This window comes from Eumetopias jubatus, unplaced genomic scaffold, assembly GCF_037043125.1.
Source record: "Eumetopias jubatus isolate StellerSeaLion01/CBP00866 unplaced genomic scaffold, mEumJub1_p1.0 scaffold_13, whole genome shotgun sequence".
In the NCBI taxonomy this organism is placed as follows: domain Eukaryota; kingdom Metazoa; phylum Chordata; class Mammalia; order Carnivora; family Otariidae; genus Eumetopias; species Eumetopias jubatus.
The window spans coordinates 28,199,038-28,225,905 of NW_028274819.1; the positions used below are offsets into that span (position 1 = coordinate 28,199,038).

Below are 26,868 nucleotides of genomic sequence, written 5' to 3' on the forward strand. Positions count from 1 at the left end.
ATTAAATGTGCTTTCCTCCACATAGCCTTTCATCAAAGCTCTGGCTGCACCCTGAACCCCCTTCCTTGCTAACACAACTTATGAAATATACAAGATAGATAGTGACCCCCTTTGCAACTGATTACTTTGTATCCTCTGAAACTTGTGACTTTTTACATTTCTTTAAACTTAAGACAATAATGTCCAGACTGTAGTCAAATTTGTTTGTTTTACTATGATTTAGATTTTTTCCAAAATGAACAAAATTTTATATGTAGCATAAAAATTCATGTATCAGAAAGACTCAAAAGGCTGTTTTTCACTTTGTTCAAGTTTTGTTTCCAGGCATTTAGTGTGTCATACAGTTGTTGCCACTGCTGTTTTCCAAATGTCCGATGTGTACTATGACTAAAAATTGAAAAATTAAAAACAAAGTTATTAGTCAACTTTTTATCCTTTTGGCATTCTTTTACAATACTACACACTTATATCTAGTTAAAAAACAAGGTTAAATATACATGAAAGCTGCTAATTCTTAGCATTCTCAATTATTTTAAGAAAATCTTCATCATATCGATCCTAAACCTTCTATTTTCCTGAACTACATAAAACAGACACAAAAGTCATTAGTATTCTAGCCAATGCTGAGCCATTAAATGAAATGTGCTGGAAAATAGGACTCTTTCATTAAATAAGCTAATCACATTCAGTCTGAACTTTAATAAAATTATGATAAATAGCAACTATTTAACTACAGTCAACTGATAACACTACCTCGGTTCTCTAAACATTTAAGTGAAATAATCGGAACAAACTAAATTGTTATACAAAATGCTGCAGAGTCTTAAGTGTCTTACCTGACAACTACTTTCCTCTGGGTCTGATCAATTTTGCAGTAGACCATTTTAGTTCTTACTGCTGAAAAAAGACATTTTACAGGATATGTTATATGGAAAATTCCCAAGAAAAACAGCTGATATAAAACTAAACCACAATAAACTTTACAATTTTCAAACATTATTTTATAAACCAGCTCTCTGATTCTATAACAAGCACAGCAGTGCAATGGAACCAAGAGGAAGGTCACGCATTTGCCTTATGGTTGCTAGGTGAATCTATACCAAATATCACATATAGTTTTTATTAAGCCTTTTTTTTTTAAAGATTTTATTTATTCATTTGAGACACAGAGATCCAGAGAGAGAGAGAGAGAGAGAAAGAGAGAGAGAGAGAGAGAGAGAGAGAGAGAGCGAGCATGAGCAGGGAGAGAGGCAGAGGGAGAAGCAGGCTCCCCGCTGAGCCAGGAGCCCGATGTGGGGCTCGATCCCAGGACCCTGGGATCATGACCTGAGCTGAAGGCAGACACTTAACCATCTGAGCCAGCCAGGTGCCCCTTTATTAAGAATTCTAAGTGTTCTCCCCTACAATTGCATATGGGGGAAAACACTAATTTCCTAATAAGGTATTACACCTTTATAGGACAGTCTGAGACTTAGAGCATTAAAAAGAAACCATATCAATAACTCTGTACATTTTATTAATCTTGACTGGGCAATTCCCCCAACTTTCAAACTTAAAAAGCCCAGAAAAAAGATCTGAGTAACAATTCTATTATAATGTAATTGTTGGGAAAGGTCCTGTTTCTAGCCAATGATAAAAAAATGATAATTATTAATATTTACAGATCATTTACTATGTGACAGGCCCTGGGCTAAATAAAGTGCTTTACCTGCATTACTTCATTTAATCCTCACAACCACGTATTAATTCCTACATTCCTGTTTCAGAGGAAGACCTGGCCCCTCAAATCCAGATCTGGTACTAAAATCAAGGTTCTTAACCACTATGGTATACTGCCTAAAGGCCATTATTCTGTATGATTTCGAGGAAAAGAACACCAAAAACCACAGAGCAATTTGTATTTCCACTGAATTTTCACTTTACTACAAATAAAATCTGCAAGTCGAAACATTCGTATCTGCTACAAGAGAACCTAGCTTTGTTAGAATACGACTCAGTTTCAAGATACAAAATCTTTTTTTATTGTTTTCTTAAGCAGGCTCCATGCTGAACATGGGGCTTGACCTCATGACCCCGAGGATCAGGAGTCGCATGCTCTACTGACTGAGCAAGCCACGCACCCCAAGATACAAAATCTTATATTCCAAAAGGTAAAAGAGAAACTCTAGGAAAAAAATGAAGATATTCTAATTGCCTTACCGTCAATAACAAATGCTTCAACATCATCGGCTCCAATCTGAAGTTCTTGCTGCATTGTGTCAAAAGAAATTTCTTTATTTTCCACTGCCATTCCCATAAAAGTAAGCAGTCTCATTTTTGCCATATTCTGTTCATGTAACAGACCTGAATAATACAGTGGTAAAGCCTGATGAACATCCATACTAGTTAAAGATCTGCACAATTACTCTTGTGTCCAAAATCACTGAGCATTTACAGGGTAGTTCTGACAAAGCTGCTTATATTTGCAAACCATAAACTAACCCCATAATTAAATTATGGAATATTACAATTACTCTTCTACAACTATATTTCTTTACTGCTACAGTGCCACGGGTCATAGGTTCAAAGTAAGAATGGGCTACAAAATGGTATTTTTTAAGACCTAGAACTTCTGCACATTTTACATTTTTTATAGTTACAGATTTTAGGAGATAAAATGTAAAGTTTATTTCATAAGAACATTTTTATTTACTAAAGCTTATTTTTACTATTTGCTCTCCATTTAAACACAAGATTCCTTATCTTTTTGTTGTATCAGTATTACTAGTAAACATGAAGCCTTAAAATATTTTCATATGCATTCTGTTATGAAAACATTCCATCTCCCAGGTCACTTTGGATTTAATACTTAAGTGAAAAGTGTGTTCATCACTTAATAATTACAGGCTACACTGATTAGTACTAGATAAAATTAAATAGTATCATTAACAGTGATACCTGAAGTAGAAAACTGTACAAATAATTAAAATTTTGCCTTATAACTTCTAGTGAAACATGCTGTTACAATTTTTAAGATCACAATTATTAGACGCAAAAGGAAACTTAACAAATTACCTAGTCCTGATCCTTTCATTTTAAAAAATAAGAAAACTGAAGAGCAGAGATTAAATGACTTAGTCAAAGTGGTTTAGTAGGCCTAAAAGATACATTTGCTTATAAAATAAATGACTAGTAATACATATAAATATTTACAAATCCTGAATATCTAAATTATTACCAGTTCCTAAGTGGAAACGGAATTATAACACAGTATCATATATACTTGATTTGATGCTAACTTATTATAAAAACAAGATTCTAAAATTAATCTAAAATTACATGTTTGTTTTCTCTAAAATTTCAAATTATGTAAACTGAGCAAATGATCATGTACCCTCTAATAATTAAGAGCCTCAAGTTTCCATTGTTAAAAAAGTTCTAAGCACTCCATAAATAAACTTGAAATATATAACATATATTAGCAGAAGACAAGGGAAGCCCATTAATACAGGACATAATCATCTGTTAATTAGCTGTAATTATGATGCAGGCTTTCTATTTGGCACAGATTCAACAAAAACATGATCATCATAACTCAAATGAATGAGGTATCCAAGTAAGTATTGCTAACCGGGTTTAATGGAAATCTACAAGCATCAAAAAATCAATTAGTGCACATTAACCCTAATTAACAAATGCAAATTAGATGCTGATTAACTTTCTGAAGCAAGAAGGTAGCAACTGTATAACACCAGATTACATGTAGACATGTTAGGGCAATTCAGTTGACACAGGATAATGCTTACTGTTGGCCCAAGTTGTCACTGTTAATAAAGTGTTTTTGATAAAGTGATGCCTGCCACCTGTAGAATCTAGACATTTGTAACCAGACTTTGAGTTGTAATAAATGTTAGCAATACATGTAAAACCAAAAATACACACTTTTAATAAGATATTTTGCTGAAAGCATCTTTTACAAATGTCTAATAAAAGATAGCTTATTTGCATACATGTTCAAGAAACTGAAGGCAAATCAGGGAACTGGACTTCCGGTTGGCACCATAAATTAGAAATGTTACGTTTTTCCTATCACAGAAAACAACTACTAAAGATTTTTCTCAGTATTTTCAAATACAAGAAAATTCCTTAACATCCCCAGTCCTCTGGGCATATACACTTCTCTTTCAGTATGATAAAATGATACTCCTACTAAAGTTTCTAAGATATAATTAAAATATTATTTTACTGCTACTCTTTGTGTAGTTACAAGCTTACCATAAATTTAAGAATTTATCAGAGAAATGAAGATTTCTAGAGTGAATTATGTAAAACCATTATCTATCTTACATGTGGAAACCCGTGTGTTAGAACTCGTTCTCAAAACCAAAACTATTAAGCCAGTGAAGTATGAGTTAAAGACTTGTAGAAAGCTGTGCTTTGTTTCATGAAACTAGAACATTACCGTCAAAGAGGAAGTCACAGTGTTCTGTGTCATATTTCAATTTTAAAGTTATAAAAAAAAATCTAATTTTATGGAAACATTTATTCATTACTAATATGTCAAAACCTTAATGCAGTAATAAAAAAATGTGCATCATTGAGCAATTTCTGCATTGTCACTGACCCCTGTCTTAAAATGCTGCAATATAGAAAACGTAATTTTAATGCATGCAATAGCTTATGAACCAGTGCTCCTTTGAAACAGTCAATTACACATCAATGGGGGAGTGTCAAAGTGTTAATTACTACTCCTTTTTCCTTGGTGCGTAAATAAAGAGGTTGCTGACATTAACATTCCATCACATAGCTTCATGCCACAAAACAAATTAACTGGGACAGAATGTGGTTTTTCTGGGTCTAGTGCACCTGGCAAAGCATTCTACACAAACACACTTGCATCTACTTTATCTTGGTATATTTCAAATGCCTTATTATGTTCAGAATTCAATCTTCCCCAATTCCAATGGCTGCACAAAATATACATGTGATAGGAATTAATGATGGCCAAATTGAGGACTAATAATAGTATAATCAAAGAGACTATAAATGAGTTCCTCATCTATATCTCAAACCATGAGACTAACAACTTAATATTAACATGGGAAATATAACCAACCTCTAATGTGTTTTGATTACTGCCTAGTAGGAAAACAAAGCACCTCAGTTTCATAGTTGACTTCACTCTCAAAAAAACTGGGAGTTTTAGAACAATTTAAATCTGTTCAACTACAGATTTTCTAATTTTTCTCTTTGTAACTTTAGTATGTTCAAAACATGCTCCAGAAGGAAATTAAATACTGAATATATATGGAATTTGCTCAATGAGGATAAGATTAAATTCAGTTTGGCAAACAGAGCTCCGATGCTCTAGAAAGAAAATTAAAAGATTAAAATCATATAAAGCTAAGACTATGCTGTCTTCAACAAATTGTAGTAAAGAAAGTTTCTCCCATCATGTAATTCCATTTCTAATTCCATCTATGCTTCACTTAGATCTGCTTAACAATACATACACTTCTAGAATTTGTTAATTTTGGGGAGAGGGTGTGCACCAAGAATAAAATATATTACAGGGGGAAAAAACCCCATTTGTTTCAATTATGTAACTATGGCTTCTTTTTTAAAAATCACCAAAAATATAAGGAGTAAGGGTCTGTTACAAACAAATAATTGTATTTTAAATAATAAAGTAGCTTTTAGTCATCAAATTTTGTCGGCTGTTAAAATGAGTACTTCTAAAAGTCGCCATTATGAGCAAAGTAATGGTGATCCTTTAAGTTGCTTTTCTGTTCTATCCTCCATTCCACAATTTAAAAACACATGTAACAATGGAATTATTTCTATCCGAATCTGCTCTAACACCTGCTTCTTGCTAGAACTGAACCTCAAAGAAGCATGGTCTAGCAGACCTGGTAGGAGGGCCTGAAGTCCAACAAACTCTTATAGAGAGAAAAAAAGGCTTAGGTTTTCTGACTCCTAGTTTCATTGCTCTTTCCACCACAAATGCTACCTCCTACATCTTCTTCTGATTCCCAATTCATTCTGAATCTTTTAAACTGTCCACCTGTTTATTGTTGTTCTATCATACAACATTGGTTAGGGTAATCTAAAAAGGCCACAGTCATATTTGCTGGATTTTACAGTACATGAGAGTTCTAGAAGAGCATGTTCCCATCTTTCTTTATACCCCAACAAAGAATAAACTCCAAAACTTACCAAGTGAATCAATGAAGTCTTTATTATTCTGATAAAACTTGACATATGATGCCAATTTAGCACTCACAAAAATGGTTAAAAGCTACAGATAGAAAATAAAGATATAATATTCAATTCAGAATCAAGATTTACACTCAAGATATTTTTAAGACATTAACTCTCAGCACTAAAACTTTCAATGCTTTTAGTGAAGACATAGCAATCTGTTTGATCAAATTACTATCTAAGCCATTTGCTTTCATTAAGACTCATTTAGACGAAGAATCAGTAAATACAGCTCTAAGTGAGCTACCCTGAAAGACAGTGGGAATAGCATAATACAAATGGAAACTAATCCAAAATGTATTTACACTTATACTTGAAGAGTGTTCATGTGTTTTTAAATACCAGATTTATCTTCCTAATTGGGGCTACCTGACACTACATATAAAAAGAAATTCCTATTATTTATGTTCATAACAGCCAGGCAAGTATGGAGATGAAGGAAAGGGAGAAAGAATAGGAACAGGTATGTTCAGTGATTGGAAAAAAAGGCTGGTCCTAAATTTCATTCTGTTCTTGGTATAAAAAAACCAAACAGTTCTGTTTCCAGATCTAATAGTCATGTTCATGAATACAAAGAAAAAGAGTTCTGCTTCAGTATGTTACATTTAGGAAAAGAGAACATTTTCCACATTAAAGATAAAGTACTTACGTCATGAATAAGCTCGCCTTCCAAAAATTTGACTGGTTTTAAAGTGAGAAGATGGTCAAAAAGAAATGCATTTGGATCTTTCAATGCTCGTACAATACACCTTTATTAAAAAAAACAAAAATACAAGCTCAGAGTCCTGAGATTCAGGAACTTTCCACCAATGTTTACAGATTGCAAAATATATTTAATTCAGTAAAATATCTAAGATTTCAATATACACAGCATAAAAAAAGCTACAGGACTGAGATTAAAACAGGCCAATAAATCTATTTATCAGGTATATCTGTTTTAACAACATAACAAAGTAGTTGTAGACAAAAACACAGGTGGAGCGAAAGCACGACCGAAATAAAAATTAAAACAGCAGAAGAATCTTCCCATATGCGAGACACTGATTTAAGTGCTTTACATGCATCACAACACCCTGACATACAGTATTATTGTGCCTGTTATCAAAGATGAAACAGGCTCAGAAGGAACTTGCCCAGTAAGTACTAATTAAGTGGTGGAGTATTTGAATGCAGGGAGCCTAACCTCAGAGTTAAAGATCTTTCGCACAAACAACATTTTCTAGCAACACCTAGGTCCCTATGAAGACATACCATATAGAGAAGTTATTATTTCCATTTCATAGATTTAAAAAACTGATTCCATTATTATTGCTACTGAGGAGACCAAGGATTGTTTGAAGCCCTTATTCTCATTAGCAATGGGCTTTTAGCATGCCACCAACTTTTCCTCATCTACATACCTTAACATTAAGATAAAAATTAACCCGATATTAGGCTCTACTTCTCAATTTGGGATCATCACACCCAAACCAGCAATACTCTAAACAGAAAATATTATGTGACTATTCCACCTACAATCTATGGTTATTCCTATACCAAGCCCTGGATTTTAGTGTCTACACCAGAATCACCACAGAGCACATAGTATCAAATGGCTCTGGATCACTGGGCTGGGAGATGCAGACATAATTTCTGCTATAGCTCAACCTCAAAGCTGCAGGTAGCCCCCATTAGAAAGACAACGTGTTCAACATTACCTATGGGCATCAACTCGAGCCTGGGAAGCGTTGTCCTCTGTGTAACTTCCTAGCAATTCCACCATGACTTTTGAAGCGGCATCACTAAAAAGAAATATTGCTTTAGGAATTTCAGAATATCATTACTGCCATTCATTCACTCAAAAATACTTACTAAGTGCCAAGTACTATACTGATGACACATACAATGGTGACCAAGAGACACAGTCCTATTCTATGGTAAAAATCACGGAACTTTCCAGGGCGCCTGGGTGGCTCAGTCGTTAGGCGTCTGCCTTTAGCTTGGATCGTGGTCCCAGGGTCCTGGGATCGAGCCCCGTGTTGGGCTCCCTGCTCAGCGGGAAGCCTGCCTTTCCCTCTCCCACTTCCCCTACTTGTGTTCCCTCTCTTGCTGTCTCTCTGTCAAATGAATAAATAAAAAAATCATGGGGGCGCCTGGGTGGCTCAGTTGGTTAAGCGACTGCCTTCGGCTCAGGTCATGATCCTGGAGTCCCGGGATCGAGTCCCGCATCGGGATCCCTGCTCAGCAGGGAGTCTCCTTCTCCCTCTGACCCTCTTCCCTCTCGTGCTTTCTATCTCTCATTCTCTCTCTCTCTCTCAAATAAATAAAAATAAAATCTTAAAAAAAAAAAAAAAATCATGGAACTTTCCTTCTACTAGGAAAGACTGACGATGACAAGAAAAATAAGAACTAACAAGTGCCATGATGGTAGCCAGAAACAAAAAACCAGTAACAGATATGCAAAGAATAAAGAGAATGGAATCCAAGTATATCACTAAAAGCCAACCAACCATGAAAGGAAAATCTACAGAAACAACCACAAAATAAGTAACAAATTGGCAGTAAATACATATCTATCAATAATTACTCTGAATGTTAAATAGACTAAACATTCCAATCAAAAGACAGAGGGTGACTGAGTGTATTAGAAAAAAAAAGACCCAACTATATGCTGCCTACAAGAGACTCATTTCAGACCAGAAGATGCCTGCAGACTGAAAGTGAGGGGATGGAGAAACATTTAACATGGAAATGGGTGTCAAAAGAAAGCCTAGGTAGCAATACTTATATTGGACAAAAGAGACTTAAAAACTGTAACAAGAGACAAAGAGGAACACTATTTAATCATAAATGGGACAATCCAACAAGAGGATATAACAACTGTAAATATTTATGCACCTAACATGGGAGTTCCCAAATACACAAAACAGTCAACAACAAACATAAAAAAAAAATCAATAGTAATATAATAGTAGGGGAAGTCAACATCCTACTTACATCGACGGATAGATCATCCAAACAGAAAATCAATAAGGAAACAGTGGCTTTGAATGACACACTGGAACACATGGATTTAACAGCTATATTCAGAACACTCTATCCTAAAACACAATACACATTCTTTTCAAGTGCACAAAAAACATTCTCCAGAATAGATCACAGAATAGGCGACAAAACAAGTCTCAGCAAATTAAAACAAAACAAAAAACCCAAAAACCAAAGTCATACCATGCATTTTTTGACTACAATGCTATGAAACTAGAAAATAACTGTAAGAAAAAATCTGAGAAACACACAAGTATATGGAGGTTAAATTAACATGCTCCTAAGCAATGAATCAGTCAACCAAGAAACCAAAGAAGAAATAAAAAAGTACATGGAAACAAGTGAAAATGAAAACACAATGGTCCAAAATCTTTGCGATGCAGCAAAAGTGGTAATAAGAGGGAAGTTTATAGCCAATACACACACCTATCGCTCAAGAAGCAAGTAATTGCAAATAAACAACCTAACCTTATACACAAAGGAGCTGGAAAAAGAATAAAACCCAAACCCAGCAAAAGGAAGGAAATAATACAGATTAGAGCAGAAATAAATGATATAAAAACTAAAAAAACAACAGAACAATGAAATCAGGAGCTTGTTCTCTGAAAAGATCAACAAAACTGATAAACCTTTAGCAAGATACATTATAAAAAAAAAAAAAGGACCCAAATAAAATCACTAAGGGGAAAAATAACAACCAACACCACAGAAATAAACAATTATAACAGATTATGAAAACCTATATCCAAACAAGTCGGACAACTCAGAAGAAATAGGTAAATTCCTAGAAACATATAACCTACCAAAGCTAAAGCAGGAAGAAATAGAAAATTTGAACAGACCAATTATCAGCAATGAAATTGAACAAGTAATTTAGAAACTCCCAAAAAACTAAGTCCAGGATCAGATGGCTTTGCAGGCGAATTCTACAGAACATTTAAAGAGTTGATACTTATTTTTCTGAAGCTATTCCAAAAAACAGAAAATGAAAACTTCCAAAATCACTCTATAAGGCCTGATACCAAAACCACATAAAGACATCACAAAAAAGGAGAACTACAGGCGAATATCTCTCACAAATATAGATGCAAAAATCCTCAACAAGATATGAGCAAACCAAATCCAACAATACATTAAAAAAATCATACTCTGTGATCAAATAGGATTTATTCCAGGGATGCAAGGTTGGTTCAATATTCACCCATCAGGGTGATACACTGCACCATTAAGAGAAAGGATTAGGACCATATGATCATTTTAATAGATGCAGAAAAAGCATTTGACAAAGTATAACATCCATTTGTGATAAAACCCTCTGCAAAGCAGATCTAGAGGGAACATACCTGAACATAAACAAGGCCTTATACAAAAAACCCACAGCCAACAAAATACTCAATGGTGAAAAACTGAGAGCTAAGGCCAGGAAAAAGATAAGGATGTCCACTTTCACGTTTATTCAACATAGTACTGGATGTCCTAGACAGAGCAATTAAGACAACATAAAACAATAAAAGACATCCAAATTGGTAAGGAAAAAGTAAAACTCTTTATTTGCAGATGACATGATACTACATACAGAAAACCCGACTCTACCAAAAAGCTACTAGAACTGATAATGAATTCAGTAAACCCACAGGATACAAAATTAATGTACAAAAATGTGCTGCATTCCTACGCGCTAATGATGTAACAGAAAGAGAAATTAAGAAAACAATTTCATTTGCAATCACACAAAAAACAGAATAACTAGGAATAAATTTAACCAAAGAGGTGTAAAACCTCTACTCTGAAAACTATAAAACACCGATAAAAGAAATTCAAGATGGGGGCGCCTGGGTGGCTCAGAGGGTTAAGCGTCTGCCTTCGGCTCGGGTCATGATCCCAGGTCCTGGGATCGAGTCCCACATCGGGCTCCCTGCTCTGCGGGAAGCCTGCTTCTCCCTCTGCCTCTCTCTCTCTCTGTCTCTCATGAATAAATAAATAAAATCTTTAAAAAAAAAAATTCAAGATGATGCAAAGAAATGGAAAGACACTATATGCTCATGGGTTGGAAGAACAAACACTGTTAAAATGTCTATGCTACTCAAAGGAATCTACACATTTAATGCAATCCCTATCAAAATACTAACAGCATTTTTCACAGAACTAGAACAAACAATTCTAAAACTTGTATGGAACCACAAAAAAACCTCAAAATAGCCAAAGCAATCTTGAAAAAGAAAAAACTGGAAGTGTCACAATTCCAGATTTCAAGTTATATTATGACGAGATAGTTAAAACAGTATGGTACCGAACAGATACATAGATCAATGGAACAGAACAGAAAGCCCAGAAATAAACCCACAATTACATGGTCAGTTAATTTTTGACAAAGGAGGAAAGAGTATCCAATGGGGAAAAACAAATGGTGCTGGAAAAACTGGACAGCTACATGCAAAAGAATGAAACTGGACCATAAACAAAAATAAATTCAAAATGGATTAAAGATCTGAATGTGAGACCTGAAACCATAAAAATCCTAGAAAGGTCCACAGGCAGTAATTTCTCTGACATCAGCTATAGCAACATTTTTTTAGATATGTCTCCCAAAGCAAGGGAAACAAAAACAAAAATGAACTAATGGAACCACCTCATAAAAAGTTTCTGCACAGCAAAGGAAACAATTAACAAAACTAAAGGCAATCTACAGAATGAGAGAAGATATTTGCAAATAAAGGACATATCCGATAAAGGGTTAGTATCCAAAATATATAAAGAACTGATACAACCTGAACACCCTAAAAACAAATAATCCAAATAATCCAATTAAAAAATGGGTGATGTCCAAAAGACACATGAAAAGATGCTCAACATCACTCATCATCACAGAAATGCAAATCAAAATTACAATGAGATGCTACCTCACACCTGTCAGAATGACTAAAATCAAAAACACAAGAAAACAAGTGTTGGCAAGGACATGGAGAAAAAGGAAACCTCATGCACTGCACTGTTGGTGGGAATGCAAACTGCTGCAGCCACTGTGGAAAACAGTATGGAGGTCCCTCAAAAATTTAAAAAGAACAACTCTACGATCCAGCAATCACAGTACTGGGGATTTACCCAAAGAATAAGAAAACACCAATTCAAAGGTATACATGCACTCCTATTTTACAGCAGTGTTATTTACAATAGCCAAACTATGGAAGCAGCCAAAATATCCATGAATAGATGAATGGATAAAGATGTGTGTGTGTACATACACACAAAGAATATTATTCAGCCATAAAAAAGAAAAAAAAAACACTTGCCATTTGCAACAACATGCATAGAGCTAGATAATACTAAAGTGAGTAAGTCAGTCAGAGAAAGATATACTGTATGATCTCACTCATATGTGGAATTTAAGAAACAAAGGTGGAAAAAAAAGAGAGAGGGAGACAAACCTAGAAACAGACTCTTAACCACAGAGAATAAACTGACGGTTACCAGAGGGAGGTGGGTGGTGGGATGGGTGAAATAGGGTATGGGGATTAAAGTACACTTATTATGATGAAAAAAAAAAATAAAGTGATAAAAAAAAAAAAACCGCCACAAATAAGTGCCATGAAGGAAAAAAAAATGGTGATGTAAAAGAGTAACACAAGCAGAGACAGGGAAGTACATAGGGAAAGTCTCTCTTCGAAGGAATGACATATAAGATGAAATCTAAGGATGTAAAGTAACTGGCCATGAAAAGTGTTGGAGGTTAAGGCTGGATAACTTCCTGGGAGGAGGGAAGAACAAGTACAGAGGGCTTAGGTAGGAAAAAAGTTTTGTGTTCTAGAAATTATTAGAACAGCATGGCTGAGGTTGAGCCAACACCATATATTTAAATAACTCTACTAAATATATCCTTCCAATTAAATTATCCTTAAAATTATGCAGATGATTGATTTTAGTTGCAGTGAAAAGCACAAAATGTATTCATTCAATTTGAAGTCTTAGAAAATTTTTATTTTCACCCTTTATTTCTTCCTTTAAACTGATGAATCGTTGGACAGTTATAGAAAACAGTGAATTATGAAAAATCATTTTTTTCTTTTTTTGTTTTCTAAAAACACTCCCCCCACCCAACATCTTGATTCAACTTGGGTAAAATGAGCAGGAGCTGTATCATTGATTTTAAAAAGTTAAATCATATTTTAAAACTTCCTACAAACCTAAGGTTTATTAAAATACACAAATGTAGGGGCGTCTTGGTGGCACAGTCAGTTGAGTGTCTGACTCTTGGTTTCAGTTCTCGGGATCATGGGATCAAGAAACCATGACAGGCTCCGTGCCAGTGAGGAGTCAGCCTGGGATTCTCTCTCCCTCTCTGCTCCCCCCACTCTCTCTCTAAAATAAATAAATCTTTAAAAATATATATATACAAATGTAAATATAGCAATGGTTAAGTGGTAACCAGCATCTTATATATAGTTATAGAACTGTAAGAATTTTTTTTTAAAGATTTTAATTTATTTGACAGAGAGAGACACAGCAAGAAAGGGAACACAAGCAGGGGGAGTGACAGAGGGAGAAGCAGGCTGAGCAGGGAGCCCGAATGCGGGGCTCGATCCCAGGACTCTGGGATCATGACCTGAGCCAAAAGCAGACGCTTAACGACTGAGCCACCCAGGCGCCCCAAACTGTAAGAATTTGAAGAAATTTTAATGAAAACCTGTTTTACTCATTGTTAATTATCTTATGATACTCTACAAGCACATGGGCATTTCATTTTCCAGTTTTAGCAGCCACAATATACTTCAACCTAATATATCTTATCAAGTAAAGAAATCTGAATTCACAAATACCAGATAAAATAATCCATTTCAAGTGCACAGTATCTGACATACAATCAGCTCAAAAAAATGTTACATGATTTGTACACATCAACCACCAATATAAGTAAAATAATGAAGGAGAGGACCCATAGATATAAGCATTCTTACTAAAAGGGCAAAGTGAACCTCAGAATTCTAATTCAGAAGCAGGAAAGAAAATTACATTTTATGTGTACTGAGCAAAAACCCAATCTTAAAATTTAAATCATTGTGACAGAAACTTGTATTTAAATAAAATAGCCATCCTCTTCTACTTTCCTTAGGGTGGGTAGCATTTATTCCAGGGCCCATAATGTGCCAAACACTCTGGGCATGCACAATGGTTGACAGATAAGGTTCCTAGACTTCATGAGTGTACAACCTCACAAACTTCTAAGGCTGTTACACACCATGATATAAGTAGAGGGTGCTGTAGAAGAGAGGCATTTAACCTAAACATAAGAGTAGTGCTTTAGGCAGAGAAATGAAGTTGAGCATAGGTCGTCTAGACCAAGGGTAGGCAAACTGTCTAAAGAGCCAGACAGTTAAGTATTTTAGGCTTTGTAGTCCATATGGTCTCCGCTGCAACTATTCTAGTCTTGGCAAAAGCAGCCATAGACAATACATAAATGAGTAAGTATAACTGTGTTCCAATAAAATTTTATTGACACTGAAATTTGAATTTCATATAATGTTCATATGTCCTGAAATATTATTCTCACTTTTTCTTTCTTAACCATTTAAAATAGTAAAAACCATTTTTAGCTTGTGGACCATACAAAAAGGTGCCAGCCCCAGGTCTAGACTGGGAAAGAGCAGGGTGCTCTTACAGCTGACACAGGTTTAGTATGTCTCGGATGTGATAACCAAGAGGAAAGGCTTGTGTGTTGGGGGAAAATGGAGGGAGGGAATATCCATTAAGCAAAGCAAAGTTTTTGTAGTCTGTCAACGCACCATACAAAAATGGCATGATTATCATCACATTCACCAAGCCCAAGCCACCTCAGTAGGTAACCTAGAAGCCTGTGTCAGAAAGGTCTTACATGCTATGAATTTTGTAATATATCCTAAAGAAAAATTTGCTATTTTGTACTATATCCTAAAGAAAAACTTGTATTTCACAAAATCATTATGGTTGCAGACTGGAGAAAATAGATTGCACTTCAAGATGTCTCACTTAGAACAAAGAGACTAACAGAGGGAGAGAAAATGACAAATTCATTTTGGTCACACTGAGTCTGAGGCAGCTATGTGCCATATCTGAGTGGAAACATGCAGAAAAGGTAGAAAGCAGTTGAATACAAAGATCCAAGGCACAGGAGAGAAGCCTGTGTTAAAGACATGGATGTCAGGGCACCTGGGTGGCTCAGTCAGTTAACTGGCTGCTTTAGTTCAGGTCATGATCCCAGGGTCCTGGGATCAAGCCCCATGTCGGGCTTTTTGCTCAGTGGGGAGCCTGCTTCTCCCTCTGCCTGCTGCTCTGCCTGCCTCTGTGTGTGTGTGTGTGTGTGCGTGTGCGCGCGTGCGTGCACGCTGTTGAATAAATAAAACTTTTAAAAAAAAACAAAAACATGGATGTCCATTCAGTAGATGACAGAAGCCATGGGAATAGATGAGATGACCCAGGCAGAGTGAAAAAAGGGTCCTCCGACAAAATCTTGAGTAATAGTAGTATTTAATGGGACAGAGAAAGAATAATTTACAAAGGTGTCTGAGAATGAACTGCCAAAGAGGTTGGACAAAAACAAGGAGAGGTGTCACCTAAGTCAAGAGAAGTTTCTATGAGGGAAGGAATATCACGGTCACATGGTGCTGAGAGGTGGAGGAAAACAGGGACTGTAGAGTGACCACTGCACTGCATATATTCTTAGAAATGAAGGAATCAACACTCAAATACTGGAAACTAATTACTGTAACATCAGAAATAGGGGAAACAGCCAGGATCTTATAGTTGCAAGGTGTTTTAACATTTTTTAATCTAAAAGGCCTCAGGAAGGGCATGTACTCTAGTTCCATAAACCACCACTTCATGTGCTTTTGTACATCTCTGCTTTTGCAGCCACTGCTTTGCAACATATTTCATAAAGTCATTCATTTAACAAATATAGAGTGCCTACTACGTGTCAGACACTGAGTAATGAATTAAAGTCCCTGCCCTCATGAACTTACATTCTAGCGGGGACAGATAATAAACATTATAATACGTCTGTTAGTAAGTGCAAGGGGGAAATAATGAAATAGGGATGAGAGAAACAAAAACAATGCAAGGGTGTAGGGGAGATATTGTTATACTCAGACAGCCAGAGAAGACCTTTCTGATGAAATAACAAGGGAACAGATTTGAAGAAGGGAGGGAGCCATGTGGCTACCTGGGAAAAAAGTGGTCCAGGCAGAAGGGCCAGTCCTAAGAATCTGGAGCTGGCTTGGCCTTTTACTCCCAAAGAAGCCAAGCCACTGGAGGGTTCTGAATAGAGGGGAAACATAATCTGATCCTCCATATTAAACAGAACTTTCTGGAAGCTGTATTAAGAACAGGCTGTAGGCTGACAAGACCTAAACAGGGACCATTTAAGAGGCTACTTCAAAAATCTAAATAAGAAATAATAGTAGCTTAGACCACAAGGTAGACTTTAGATTTATCAGAGCTTACAGGATTTGATATTGGATTAGATATGGAGTAAAAGACAAAAAAGGAACCATAAAGGAATTCCAGTTTTGGGTTGTGGGCAACTAGAAGACAGAAATGGCATTTCCTGAGTTGGAGAAAGTTAAAAAAACAGATTTAGAAGGAAAAAAGGTTCGTTTTTGTAGTTGTATGAGATGTCTTTTGAGTATCTAAAGAGAGATGTTAAACAGGAATAGATAAGATATTTGGAGTTCAGAAGAGAAATACAGGAGATAAACATGTGAAAATTACTAGCATATAAATAGTATTTAAAGGCATGCGACTGAATGAGAGCACTTAGGCAGCAGTGGCTCTCAAGCAGGTGCCCTCCAGAACATTTGCAAGTGCATGGGAGCTGCTGCAGCTCTTCTAATGCCTGGGAAGCACCACTGGCATTTTAGTAGGTGAGGACAGGGATGTGAGGTATCTTGTACTGAACTTTAACAACTTAGCAATACAAAAAACTGTCCTGCATTTGGTACTCAGCCTCACCCAAAATCACAGCAAAAAAAATACAAACAATATGCATAGGGAATAAATGTAACTGAGCAGAAAAAGTCATTCCAGTTATCCTAATGTTGAGAGAAGGAACCCATAAACAAATTGTGAACGAAGAGAATTGATGGGCGCCTGGGTGGCTCAGTTGGTTAAGGGTCCGACTCTTGATTTTGGCTCAGGTCATGATCTCACGGGTCTTGAGATGGAGCCATGCAACAGGCTCTGCATTCAGCAGGGAGTCTACTTAAAGATTCTCTCCCTCTGCCCACCCCCCACTCTCACTCATGTGTACTCTCTCAAATAAATCTTAAAAGAGAGAGAAGAATTGAGAGAGACAAGCCCCTTGTGGATAAATGTAGAATCACGATGTTGTACACCTGAAATTAATACACTGTATGTCAACTACACTTCAGTAAATGAGGGGGATGGGAGGAGGCCCCAAAAACCAACTGAATAAAGTGTTTCAAGAAGGAAAAAGTGATCATCTGTGCCAAATACTGCAGGGGTTTAACATTAGGACATGTCTAGTAGGGAGGGGCACCTGGGTGGCTCAGTCAGTTAAGCGTCTGCCTTCAGCTCAGGTCACAGTCCCAGGGTCCTGGGATTGAGTCCCACATCGGGCTCCCTGCTCAGTGGGGGGTCTGCTTCTCCCTCTCCCTCTGCCCCTTTCCCTGCTCATCCTCTCTCGTAAATAAATAAAATCTTAAAGAAAAAAAAAAGGACATGTCTAGTAGAGCATAGATGGGTACTGATGTCCTATTTCAATTTCTCTGAAAATTAGATTTGGAATTCCTTAGAACACTGGTCACTTCCCTTCTACATATAACAGACTAAGGACCTACTAAATAGCAATTAGAGAATCATCCAGTGAGTAGTCATCATCTCTGATAAGCACTAGACATTCAGAGGGAAACCATAACACTCATCATTTTAAATAATTACTATACCAGAAAAAAGACTAACTTCTTAAAGGTGAGCTTGAAAAATGAAAAGGATAGTAAGAATATCTAACTTTTACGGAGTGCTGTCCCAATAATGAAGCCACTGTGTTAAAAAGTATATGAATATTGTTATCTTGTTTTTCAGCAGCCCTATGAAGTATTACTATTTTTTCCACTCTAAAATTGGAAACTGAGTTACAGAGATCGTAATTTATTTAGTCATACAACAAGTAGGAAAGCCAAGACTTGAATCCTAGTCTGGATGCACCGTCTACCCATCTGAAGTGTGAATGAAAATAAGGATTCTTTCTCTAACAGCTTTTAATGCTCTCTCCATCTGAAATGGTCTTTGTTATAAACTATTTACTCTTAACATTTTACTGACTACCGGCTAGAATGCTGTCTTAAGTCGGCCAACATACAATAGGTAGTAGCCACCGATCAGAATGAAACAGGCTACTAGTGCAATATCCCCTGCTTCTCTTCTTTTATGATGAAACGTTCCAACTTTCATAACAAGTTTCCTTTATACTGTTAAATTTAAATAGTTGCAAAAAGTTTACATTACTTAACAGAAACATATTAACCTTACTGACCCTCTCTAATACATTAAATACCCAGCACAAAAATTGTGCAGTAAGAAAACTAAAGGGAAGACTGGTTTACTTTTTCTAAAAGTATTTAACCATTATGTGAAAAGAAACTGAAAAGCTAGGTCAAAAAGGTAAGATTATCTTTTAACACTAGTTCTGAAAACTGAGCCAAACCTATCAGTTGGTAAGCATCCTAAAGCTGGGTATATAGAATAAGTATTTTGGGCATGAAGTCTGCTAGGGTGAATTACAAACCTTAGAAACCCAAGACCTTGCAGAACCCCAATAGGTACTCTTTTAGTACAGTCTATTGCAAAATTTGATCTTGGGGGCACTTTTTACGTAAGAGACTGATTGTGGAAACTTTGATAGACCGTATCACTAAACAAAAGTGGTAGCACTGCCCCATACTAAGACATCAAAGCATCATTAAATAACTTAGTCTAAAGTTACATATATAGCTTTCGGATTAACAGTTGTACCATTTTTAGAACAAAAGCAAGTTTTGCTTTTAAAAACGTTTAAAGATGGGGAAAACTATTTTAAACTTTGTAGTTATGTTTAACTTAGTAGGTGAAATTCACAGAAATACATTTACAGCAACTCTGTGGAGAACAAAACAGAGCAAAATCCACTTACCCTACTTGTTTTTAAAAACAGCCTCAACAGTTTGTTGCCTGTGAAGTTTTAAATTAAATTGCCTGTGAAGTTTTAAGTTAGTACATTAATTCTGAATACCTTTTCTTACAATCCACAAGTGCCTCATAGAGGAGCCTTAACAGGGTGTGTTTTTTTTCAGTGGTGAGGTTCCAATCAGAAATCCATTTTCTAACCTACAGGATTGACAAAAGGAGGAAATTTAGTGACACAGCTGAACATAGTTTCATCATTTAAAAGGTAACATTTAGAAAATACATATTTGCTATTTTAGTTATAATATACTCTACACTTCTTATAAGCAGAACAAGTATTCCACATAGTAACTCACTTGATCCAGCTCAGTTGGAATATACTGGATGGCCCCACAAGATGCTGCCACTTTAATGAGGCTGCAATACACTGTATATCTTACAGGAGTATTCTTATCCATCCCATGGAAAAGGTTGCTTAGCCTGGTTAACAAATAATAAAACAGTGTTTGAGATCAGTAACTATGATGATTAAGTTGAGATTATCTGCTCTCACAACAAACCTGAGACACCATTAATAACTTCACATTACAAGGAGGGAAATGGGGCACAGAAAGGTTAAATGACTTGTCCAAGGTCATACAACTAGTAAGAGCCACAGGTGACAGTCAAGTTCCATAATTCTTGCTTTTAACCATTAAATGACAGTGACATCAAAAGAACCTCTTGAAAAACCGAGCCTCTTTCAGTTCTTAACTTACAATTGCAGTCTCAGAGATGGGCGTTCACCTTCCCGAAATTTGACCAGCTTTTCACATAGGCTTTCAATCAGAGCTTCTTGCTTGTCCGGTTCCAGGATCAATAGGAGGGATACCACGCTGTTCATCACACTTTCAACATCTACACATGCATGGATAACACAACAGCAATACTATCATACTTCATGTGTCTAATTAAGTATGTATATTTCCAGTGTTTTAATATATAGAAGACCATTAAACATAAGACACTTTAGGAAGATGTAATCTGGCTACTGTAAAACAGTTCCATCAGAGGACACTTCTCCTTCAAGGGTGTGCATTATGCTAAAAATATATTATAGATGAATTCAAATGAAACCAGTTCTGTTGTATAGCTAACATCCAGAAAGCACTATGCACATTTTATTAAAGAAAAAGGAAATTATTATCTAATATTTGGTTTTCAACTTGTAAAACAGAAGACTGATATATATGTCTATATATACGGTTTCAATTTTTACTGGCAAGATTATTCAATCATTTGCAAATTACTGGTTCGGGCTTAAGTTAGAATGCTTTCCCAAGTGAAGAAAACGTTTATATATAAATAGGAAATTACTGAGAAATGGAAGCGGTCAACTTCCTGGCTGGGTCATTGCTTTCTGACTGTAAGATATTAACTACAAGCCAAATTTAATCTCAAACCTTAACTAAAGATTACAGGACTCCCAATTTTCAAAATTTCCCATTTTATGTAAATAAATAGGGAATCAGCCAAATAATTCTCTTTAAGATTACCTGAAATTATATCCCATTTGATATTAATGTAAACCTTTCAAAAGGAAAGAAGAGCTTCACTTTTCCTCAGTTCATTCTGAGATTATCAGTACTGAGTGTATGCACTTAACGCTCAAAAAACATGACCTATTAAAAAAGATGTTTTCTCAAAATAGGCTTACTTCACAGGTATAACAGATTAGAATAACCTGAAAGTATGGTAAGATTAAAAAAAATTAAAAAAGATTAAAAATTAAAAAAGATTAAAAAAACAACAGGGCTTAACAGTTCTAAGACAAATAAAATTTACAAGAAAAATTTAAAAAGTAGATCCTTTCCGATTAGTAAGAAATATTACAAAAAAATTAAAAACAAACCTTTATCATCTTCCTTCAGACATACATCACAGGCCTCGATGATTTGAGCTAAATCTACATGAAGTCCACCTTCTGAGTTCTCTTCTGAAATTTCAGCTCCTTTAGATTTCAGATAAGCTCGAAGCTCAGCAGCCTGTTGAATTAAGATTGCTACACATCTCTAAAACTGACAATGCCAAAATTCAAGATCTCAAACCATTCTTTTTTGAAAAAATAGGAACACTTAATTACTTTAAATTACTATGTTGAAGTGCCTCTCCCCCACCTCAGTCCCCATCACAACCCCACAGGAGCCACAGGTTTTCCTCTACAAAACCAAGTGGCTACACAAACCCACTATGACCCACATGGATCACCTTCAGAATTTCTCTATTACCTATATGCTGCTGAACTTCCAGTACATAGCCAAAACTTCTAATATACACCAAAGCGTTTATGAGGGTTTGTGTATGGAGAATTAATCTGACCTGGCAGATTCAACTTGTTTTAAAGAAACGAAATTTTACTGCTCTCCAGTGTATATAATATAGCTACTTTAAAAAGTTACAGCCATTTGCCATTACCTTGGCAAGAAGGTAATCAATTGTCAATAAAATGTTCGAGAACCTATATGAGACAAACATTTTGAGAAACAGAAAGATAAAAAGATGCTTTGAACGTTGTTTTGAATTTATAATACTTTTCAAATTGGATCTACTTTATTCATTTTTTAGAATGCAAAATACATATCTGGATCAGAAAGCACACTGGGACCTGTAACTACAGTACCACATCCAGGTATTCAGACATTTTATACTCTAAAGCATTTATGTAATATTTAGTAAGATGCTCTTTTGAGGGCTTGGTATTTATGGCAGCCCAACATGAATGTAGATGGTATTTAAGATAATAAAATGAAAAACTTAAGCAGGAAGATGAAAGGATACCATTAGTAAATGCACAGGTATCACATTTTCTGAACCCACAAACATGTTTGGCTACCTACAAAAGGTACGTTAAATTTGTAGATCTGATGGCACTACCCTTTCAGATAACAACACAGTATCTTCACTTACGAGTTGGTATAATAAACTAGATTTTATGAAACAACTGTCACCATATCAAAGAGCATAAAAACACTAGTGGGGAATGTGTTTTTCTATGAAGGAAACAATACGGTAAAAAAAAAAACACACAAAAAAGCAGTTTTTCAGCTTCTGCTCTGTAGAAACAAAGCAAACTTTTTCTAAGAACCATTCAATCAACAGTTTATTGTTTTTATCTGTCATCCTCACTGGCTACAAGTAGTTGTGGAGTAGGACAAGTAAAGTAAAAGACAAAATTCTGAACTCCATTTCCGACCCTACTCAAACACAGAATTTGCCCAAAGCTGAACTTCTGAGGCAATCACATCTACCTGAAAGGAATGGCTGGTGTCAAACTCATGTATTACAAGAGTAACTAGAAATGACTCTTTAAAACTAAAATAAGGCCAACGACAAGAACTTCCACCATCTACAAATTCTTTCCTATGTTAAAATCAAATACTTTTTTGGGGTAATCTAACAGCCAATTTGTTGATAACATGATTCCATTAATAACCATATATGCTTTTTTCCTTGTTTTCCACATTTTCTTTTCTAATGTGCTCAACTCCTTCCCTAGCCTTATCTCCTCCCTTAGCGCCCCCCCCCCCCCCCCCCCGCCTTTCGTTTCCCCTTCTTACTCGGTTCTTCAGGGCTGAGGGTCTGCACTTCTACCATGGGGGGTAAAAAATCAACATCTGTAATTCTAAGAGTTACCTTAGAATACTAATGGTGTTTTCCTCTATGGAAACCAAATTTCCATGTTTGTGGAGTAGCAAAAAATACAAACAACATCTACTTCACAGATGGTTTTCAGTTCTACAAAATTAACTTAGAGAAAATAATTTCAGGTTTTACTCCCATCAACTATCAGCCATGCATACAAAAGACCAAGCATGAAATAAAAAATTTAAAAATATTACGATGGTTCACCAGGTGTATGCCTCAAAGCATGAGGGTGAAATTGTTCTATTTTCAGGTTTCAGAACTCTCTTGCACAAGTAAGAATATAAAATATGGCCTCCGTTTAAAATAGGGTCACCTTTGCCTCTGTGATCACAAAATAAAACCATTTTCAGCTTTTGTACAAAATAATTTTTCCTAGACTGCTTACGTCGTTTAAAGATTCGCCACCTCCCACTCCGGATGTGGCTGCATTTGGGAGACGGAAGCAGACACCATTCCCAGTCAAAAAGTAGTGTCGTCATTAGTGACATAGACTCCAAGAGTCCCGACGCCAACAAGGAAGCTGGCCGTAAAGCCTCGGGCCAAGCGCTCGAACCGACGGTCGGCAGGCTAACTCGACTCCAGGCCAGAAATTAGCGCCTCACCCCACGGCCTCCCTACTCTCGTGGGTGGGGAGTGAGCTGCGGCTCTCAGCCCCGGAGCGGGCTCCGCGGGGCGGTGTCCCGACCGCCTGGTTTCCTGGCTCAGCCCTTCATACCCCCCAACCCCACCCTGGAGGCACTCGCGGGCTGGGAGCACACCTGATCTTCCTCACTGATGTCGATGAAGGCCGGGACGCTCATGTTGAAAGCCCGGGCACGGCGGTCGCTCCACTCGCAAAAACCACGCCGACCGGAAAAAGAGCTACAGCGCGCGGGGGGGGGGTGCCACACAACTGCTTCCGGGTTGCCCTGCGGGGCGGGGCCAGGGCGGGCCAATCCCATCGGGCGCTGGGGGCGGAGCGCACGCGCTTGGGCCGGTCTCGCGGACGCGCTCTACGGGGTCAGGTCCTGGCACCGCCTCTCCTTTCTAACCTTCAGAATGGTGTCGCCGATTATCCTTTTCGTGAACTCACGTCTTTGGCCTTACCTCACCTCCTCTCTGAAATCTTAAGCCAGTTCAGCCAACGAAAATTGTGCTCAAAATAGTTGTTCTTTTGCAGCCACACCCCCTCTGCCAGCCAGTCTCTCAGGCTGCAGTGCACGGCGCCTCTGTTGTTGCTCCCCCCAACCACCGAGCCTTGGCTCTTGGCGGTACGAAAAGAGCCTTAAGGGCTTACTTTTTTTTGCTGATCCCGACAATTTTTTTCGAGTTAAAATTTATCCCACTTTTCAGCGTTTATTGAGGGACCTGCTGACAGGCAGTGTTCTCTGCGCCGGGGATAATCGTGGTTTCCAAAAGAAGCTCCCGCTTGCCCCTTACATTCCAGCGGGCGCACAGAACACAAACATCTCAAAGTAATTAGGCAGTCCTGAATGGCGTGTTTTACAGCTTGGCCTCCAGAGTAGAACTCCTAGGGATGGAATCCCCGCTGTACCATTTGATGGACGTGTGATTTGGGGCAGTTGCTTAATACTCGTGTATCAGCTTCCTCTTGGAAAAATAAGAATAATGAAGTGCTTATCTCGGTGTTGTGAGAATTAAGTAAAATAATGTATAAAGCACTTAAAACATGGTGAACACTGCATGTATTAGTTATTAGTAAATAATTGCTGTATGTAACATGTTAACTAGCTCTACCAAAAAGGTAAAAGCAGAAGGGGGGCGGGGGAGAAAAACAGAAAGGGTGGCTGTGTATAAGTTTGTGTGCATGCCTTTTTAGGTAGGGTGATGGAAGAAAATTGCTCAATTCATATTGAGAACTGAAGAAAATAAGGAAAGTATGAATTAAAAAACCTGCAGGAAAGCATTTCATTCATAAGAACAGGGATGCAAGGTAGGGGCAAGCAGGCCTGTGGGCTGGATCTAAGTAGAGGAAAGAACAAATGAAAATAGCCATGGCCAGCCAGATCATGGTCTCCTAGGCCATAACAAGAATTTTGGCTTTGACTCTTAATGAATTGGCAAGCCTCTGACATGTTTTGAGCAGAAGAGTGAGGAGATCAAATTTAACTTTTTTTTTTTTTTTTTTGCAAAGGATCACTCTGGCAGGTGTATTGCAATTTGAGGTAAGTTGGGCCAGGGTCAAAGTAGTGACACCAGTTAGGAAGTTATTACAGAAGGCAGAGTGAGAGAAGATGGTGGAGTGGTGGTGAGAAACTGAATTCTGGATGTTTTAGTGGTAAAGCTGTTAAGATTTAATGACAGATCAGATGTGGGGTGTGAGAGAAAGAGAAAGGCAGGGTGACTCCAAAGTTCTGTCCTGAACTCAAGCCAATGCCTTCTAATATTCTGGGGCAAACTACTTATGGTAATTACAGGCTTGCCTCTTACTTGAAAATGCAAGGAAACACAAGAAGGCCATGATACATACCTGAGATGGTTATTTTTTAGGAAACGGAAAATTAAATTTTTTTAAATGGTGGGAGAATCAATAAGAAAAAGAACAACCCAATTTTAATGCAAATTAAAAACATGATGAGATACCACCACACATTTACTATAATAGCTAATTAAAAGAAAAAACTGACAATACCAAGCGCTGTAAGGATGTAGAACGACTGGAACTCTAATAAATTGCTGATAGGAATGCAGAATGGTAATAGCAATCAAGACAGACAAGTAGATGAAAGGAAAAGAATAGAGAGAATAAAAACAGACTCACACATGGTCAATTGACTTTTGACCAAGATGCAAAGGCAATTTAGTCTTTTAAGCAAACGGTGCTGGAACAGTTGCCCTTGGCAACCACTACTCTATTTTCTGTCTCTTATGAATTTGTCTATTTTGGACATTTCATATAAATAGAATCATACAATATATGGCCTTCTGTGTCTGGCTTCTTTCTTTTAGCATAATGCTTTCAAAGTTGTAGTATATATCAGCCATCCATTCCTTTTCATTGCTTAATAGGATTTCATTGTTATGAATATACCACATTTTATTTATCCATTCATCAGGGGATGCATATTTAGGTTGTTTCCATTTTTTTTGGCTATTATGAATAATGCTTCTATGAACATTCACGTACAAGAATCTGTGTGAACATAGGTTTATATCTCTCTTGGGCAAATACCTAGGAGTGAAATGCTGGGTTGTATGGTACTTATGTTTAGCTTTTTGAGGAACTAGTTTCCAAAAAGGCAGTAGCTTTATATGGAATAGCCAAAAATGGGAAACAAACCAAATGTTCCACAACAGCTGAATAGATTAAAAAAAAAAAAAAAGTCATATATCCATGGGATAGAATACTACTCTGCAATTAAAAAAGATGAGCCTTTGATATATGCAACATGGATGAATCTCAAAATAATTTTGCTGCAAGAAAGAAGCCAGACATACTATAAGATTCCATTTATATAAAATTCTAGATAATACAAACTAACCTAAAGTAGCGGCACTGCAGATTGTTACTACCTGGGTGCAATAGACTAGGCAAGGAGAGGGAGAGATGGATTACCAATGGGCGTAAAAGGAAGCTTGGGGGGGTATGAATATGTTCATTATCTTGATTGCAGTGATTGTGTCATAGTTGTAGGCATATAAGATTTATCAAGTTGTACACTTAAAATGTATAGTTTGTTGATATCATGATTATATCTCAATATAAAAAATGGCAGGCAGGTAAAGGGGGAAAAAAGGAGGACTGGGAAGTACAGAATCATCTGGCTA

General features: G+C 36.8%; 1 protein-coding gene across 2 annotated transcripts; it reads right to left on the reverse strand.

Moving 5' to 3' along the window:
* Positions 1-194: 194 nt before the first annotated feature.
* Positions 195-23,966, reverse strand: EIF3M (eukaryotic translation initiation factor 3 subunit M). 2 transcript variants are annotated; one of them, XM_028087711.2, is made up of 11 exons: positions 23,859-23,966; positions 21,308-21,440; positions 20,175-20,313; positions 19,773-19,896; positions 19,523-19,617; positions 7,938-8,021; positions 6,890-6,989; positions 6,196-6,277; positions 2,200-2,343; positions 837-894; positions 195-387 (listed from the first exon to the last, which is right to left on the reverse strand). In XM_028087711.2, the coding sequence occupies exons 1-11, from the start codon at positions 23,898-23,900 to the stop codon at positions 267-269; spliced, it is 1,122 nt and encodes a 373-aa protein (XP_027943512.1). In that variant the 5' UTR covers positions 23,901-23,966; the 3' UTR covers positions 195-266. The 2 variants fall into 2 exon arrangements, with proteins under 2 accessions (XP_027943512.1, XP_027943510.1); XM_028087709.2 differs by having other exon boundaries at positions 837-897.
* Positions 23,967-26,868: the final 2,902 nt, after the last annotated feature.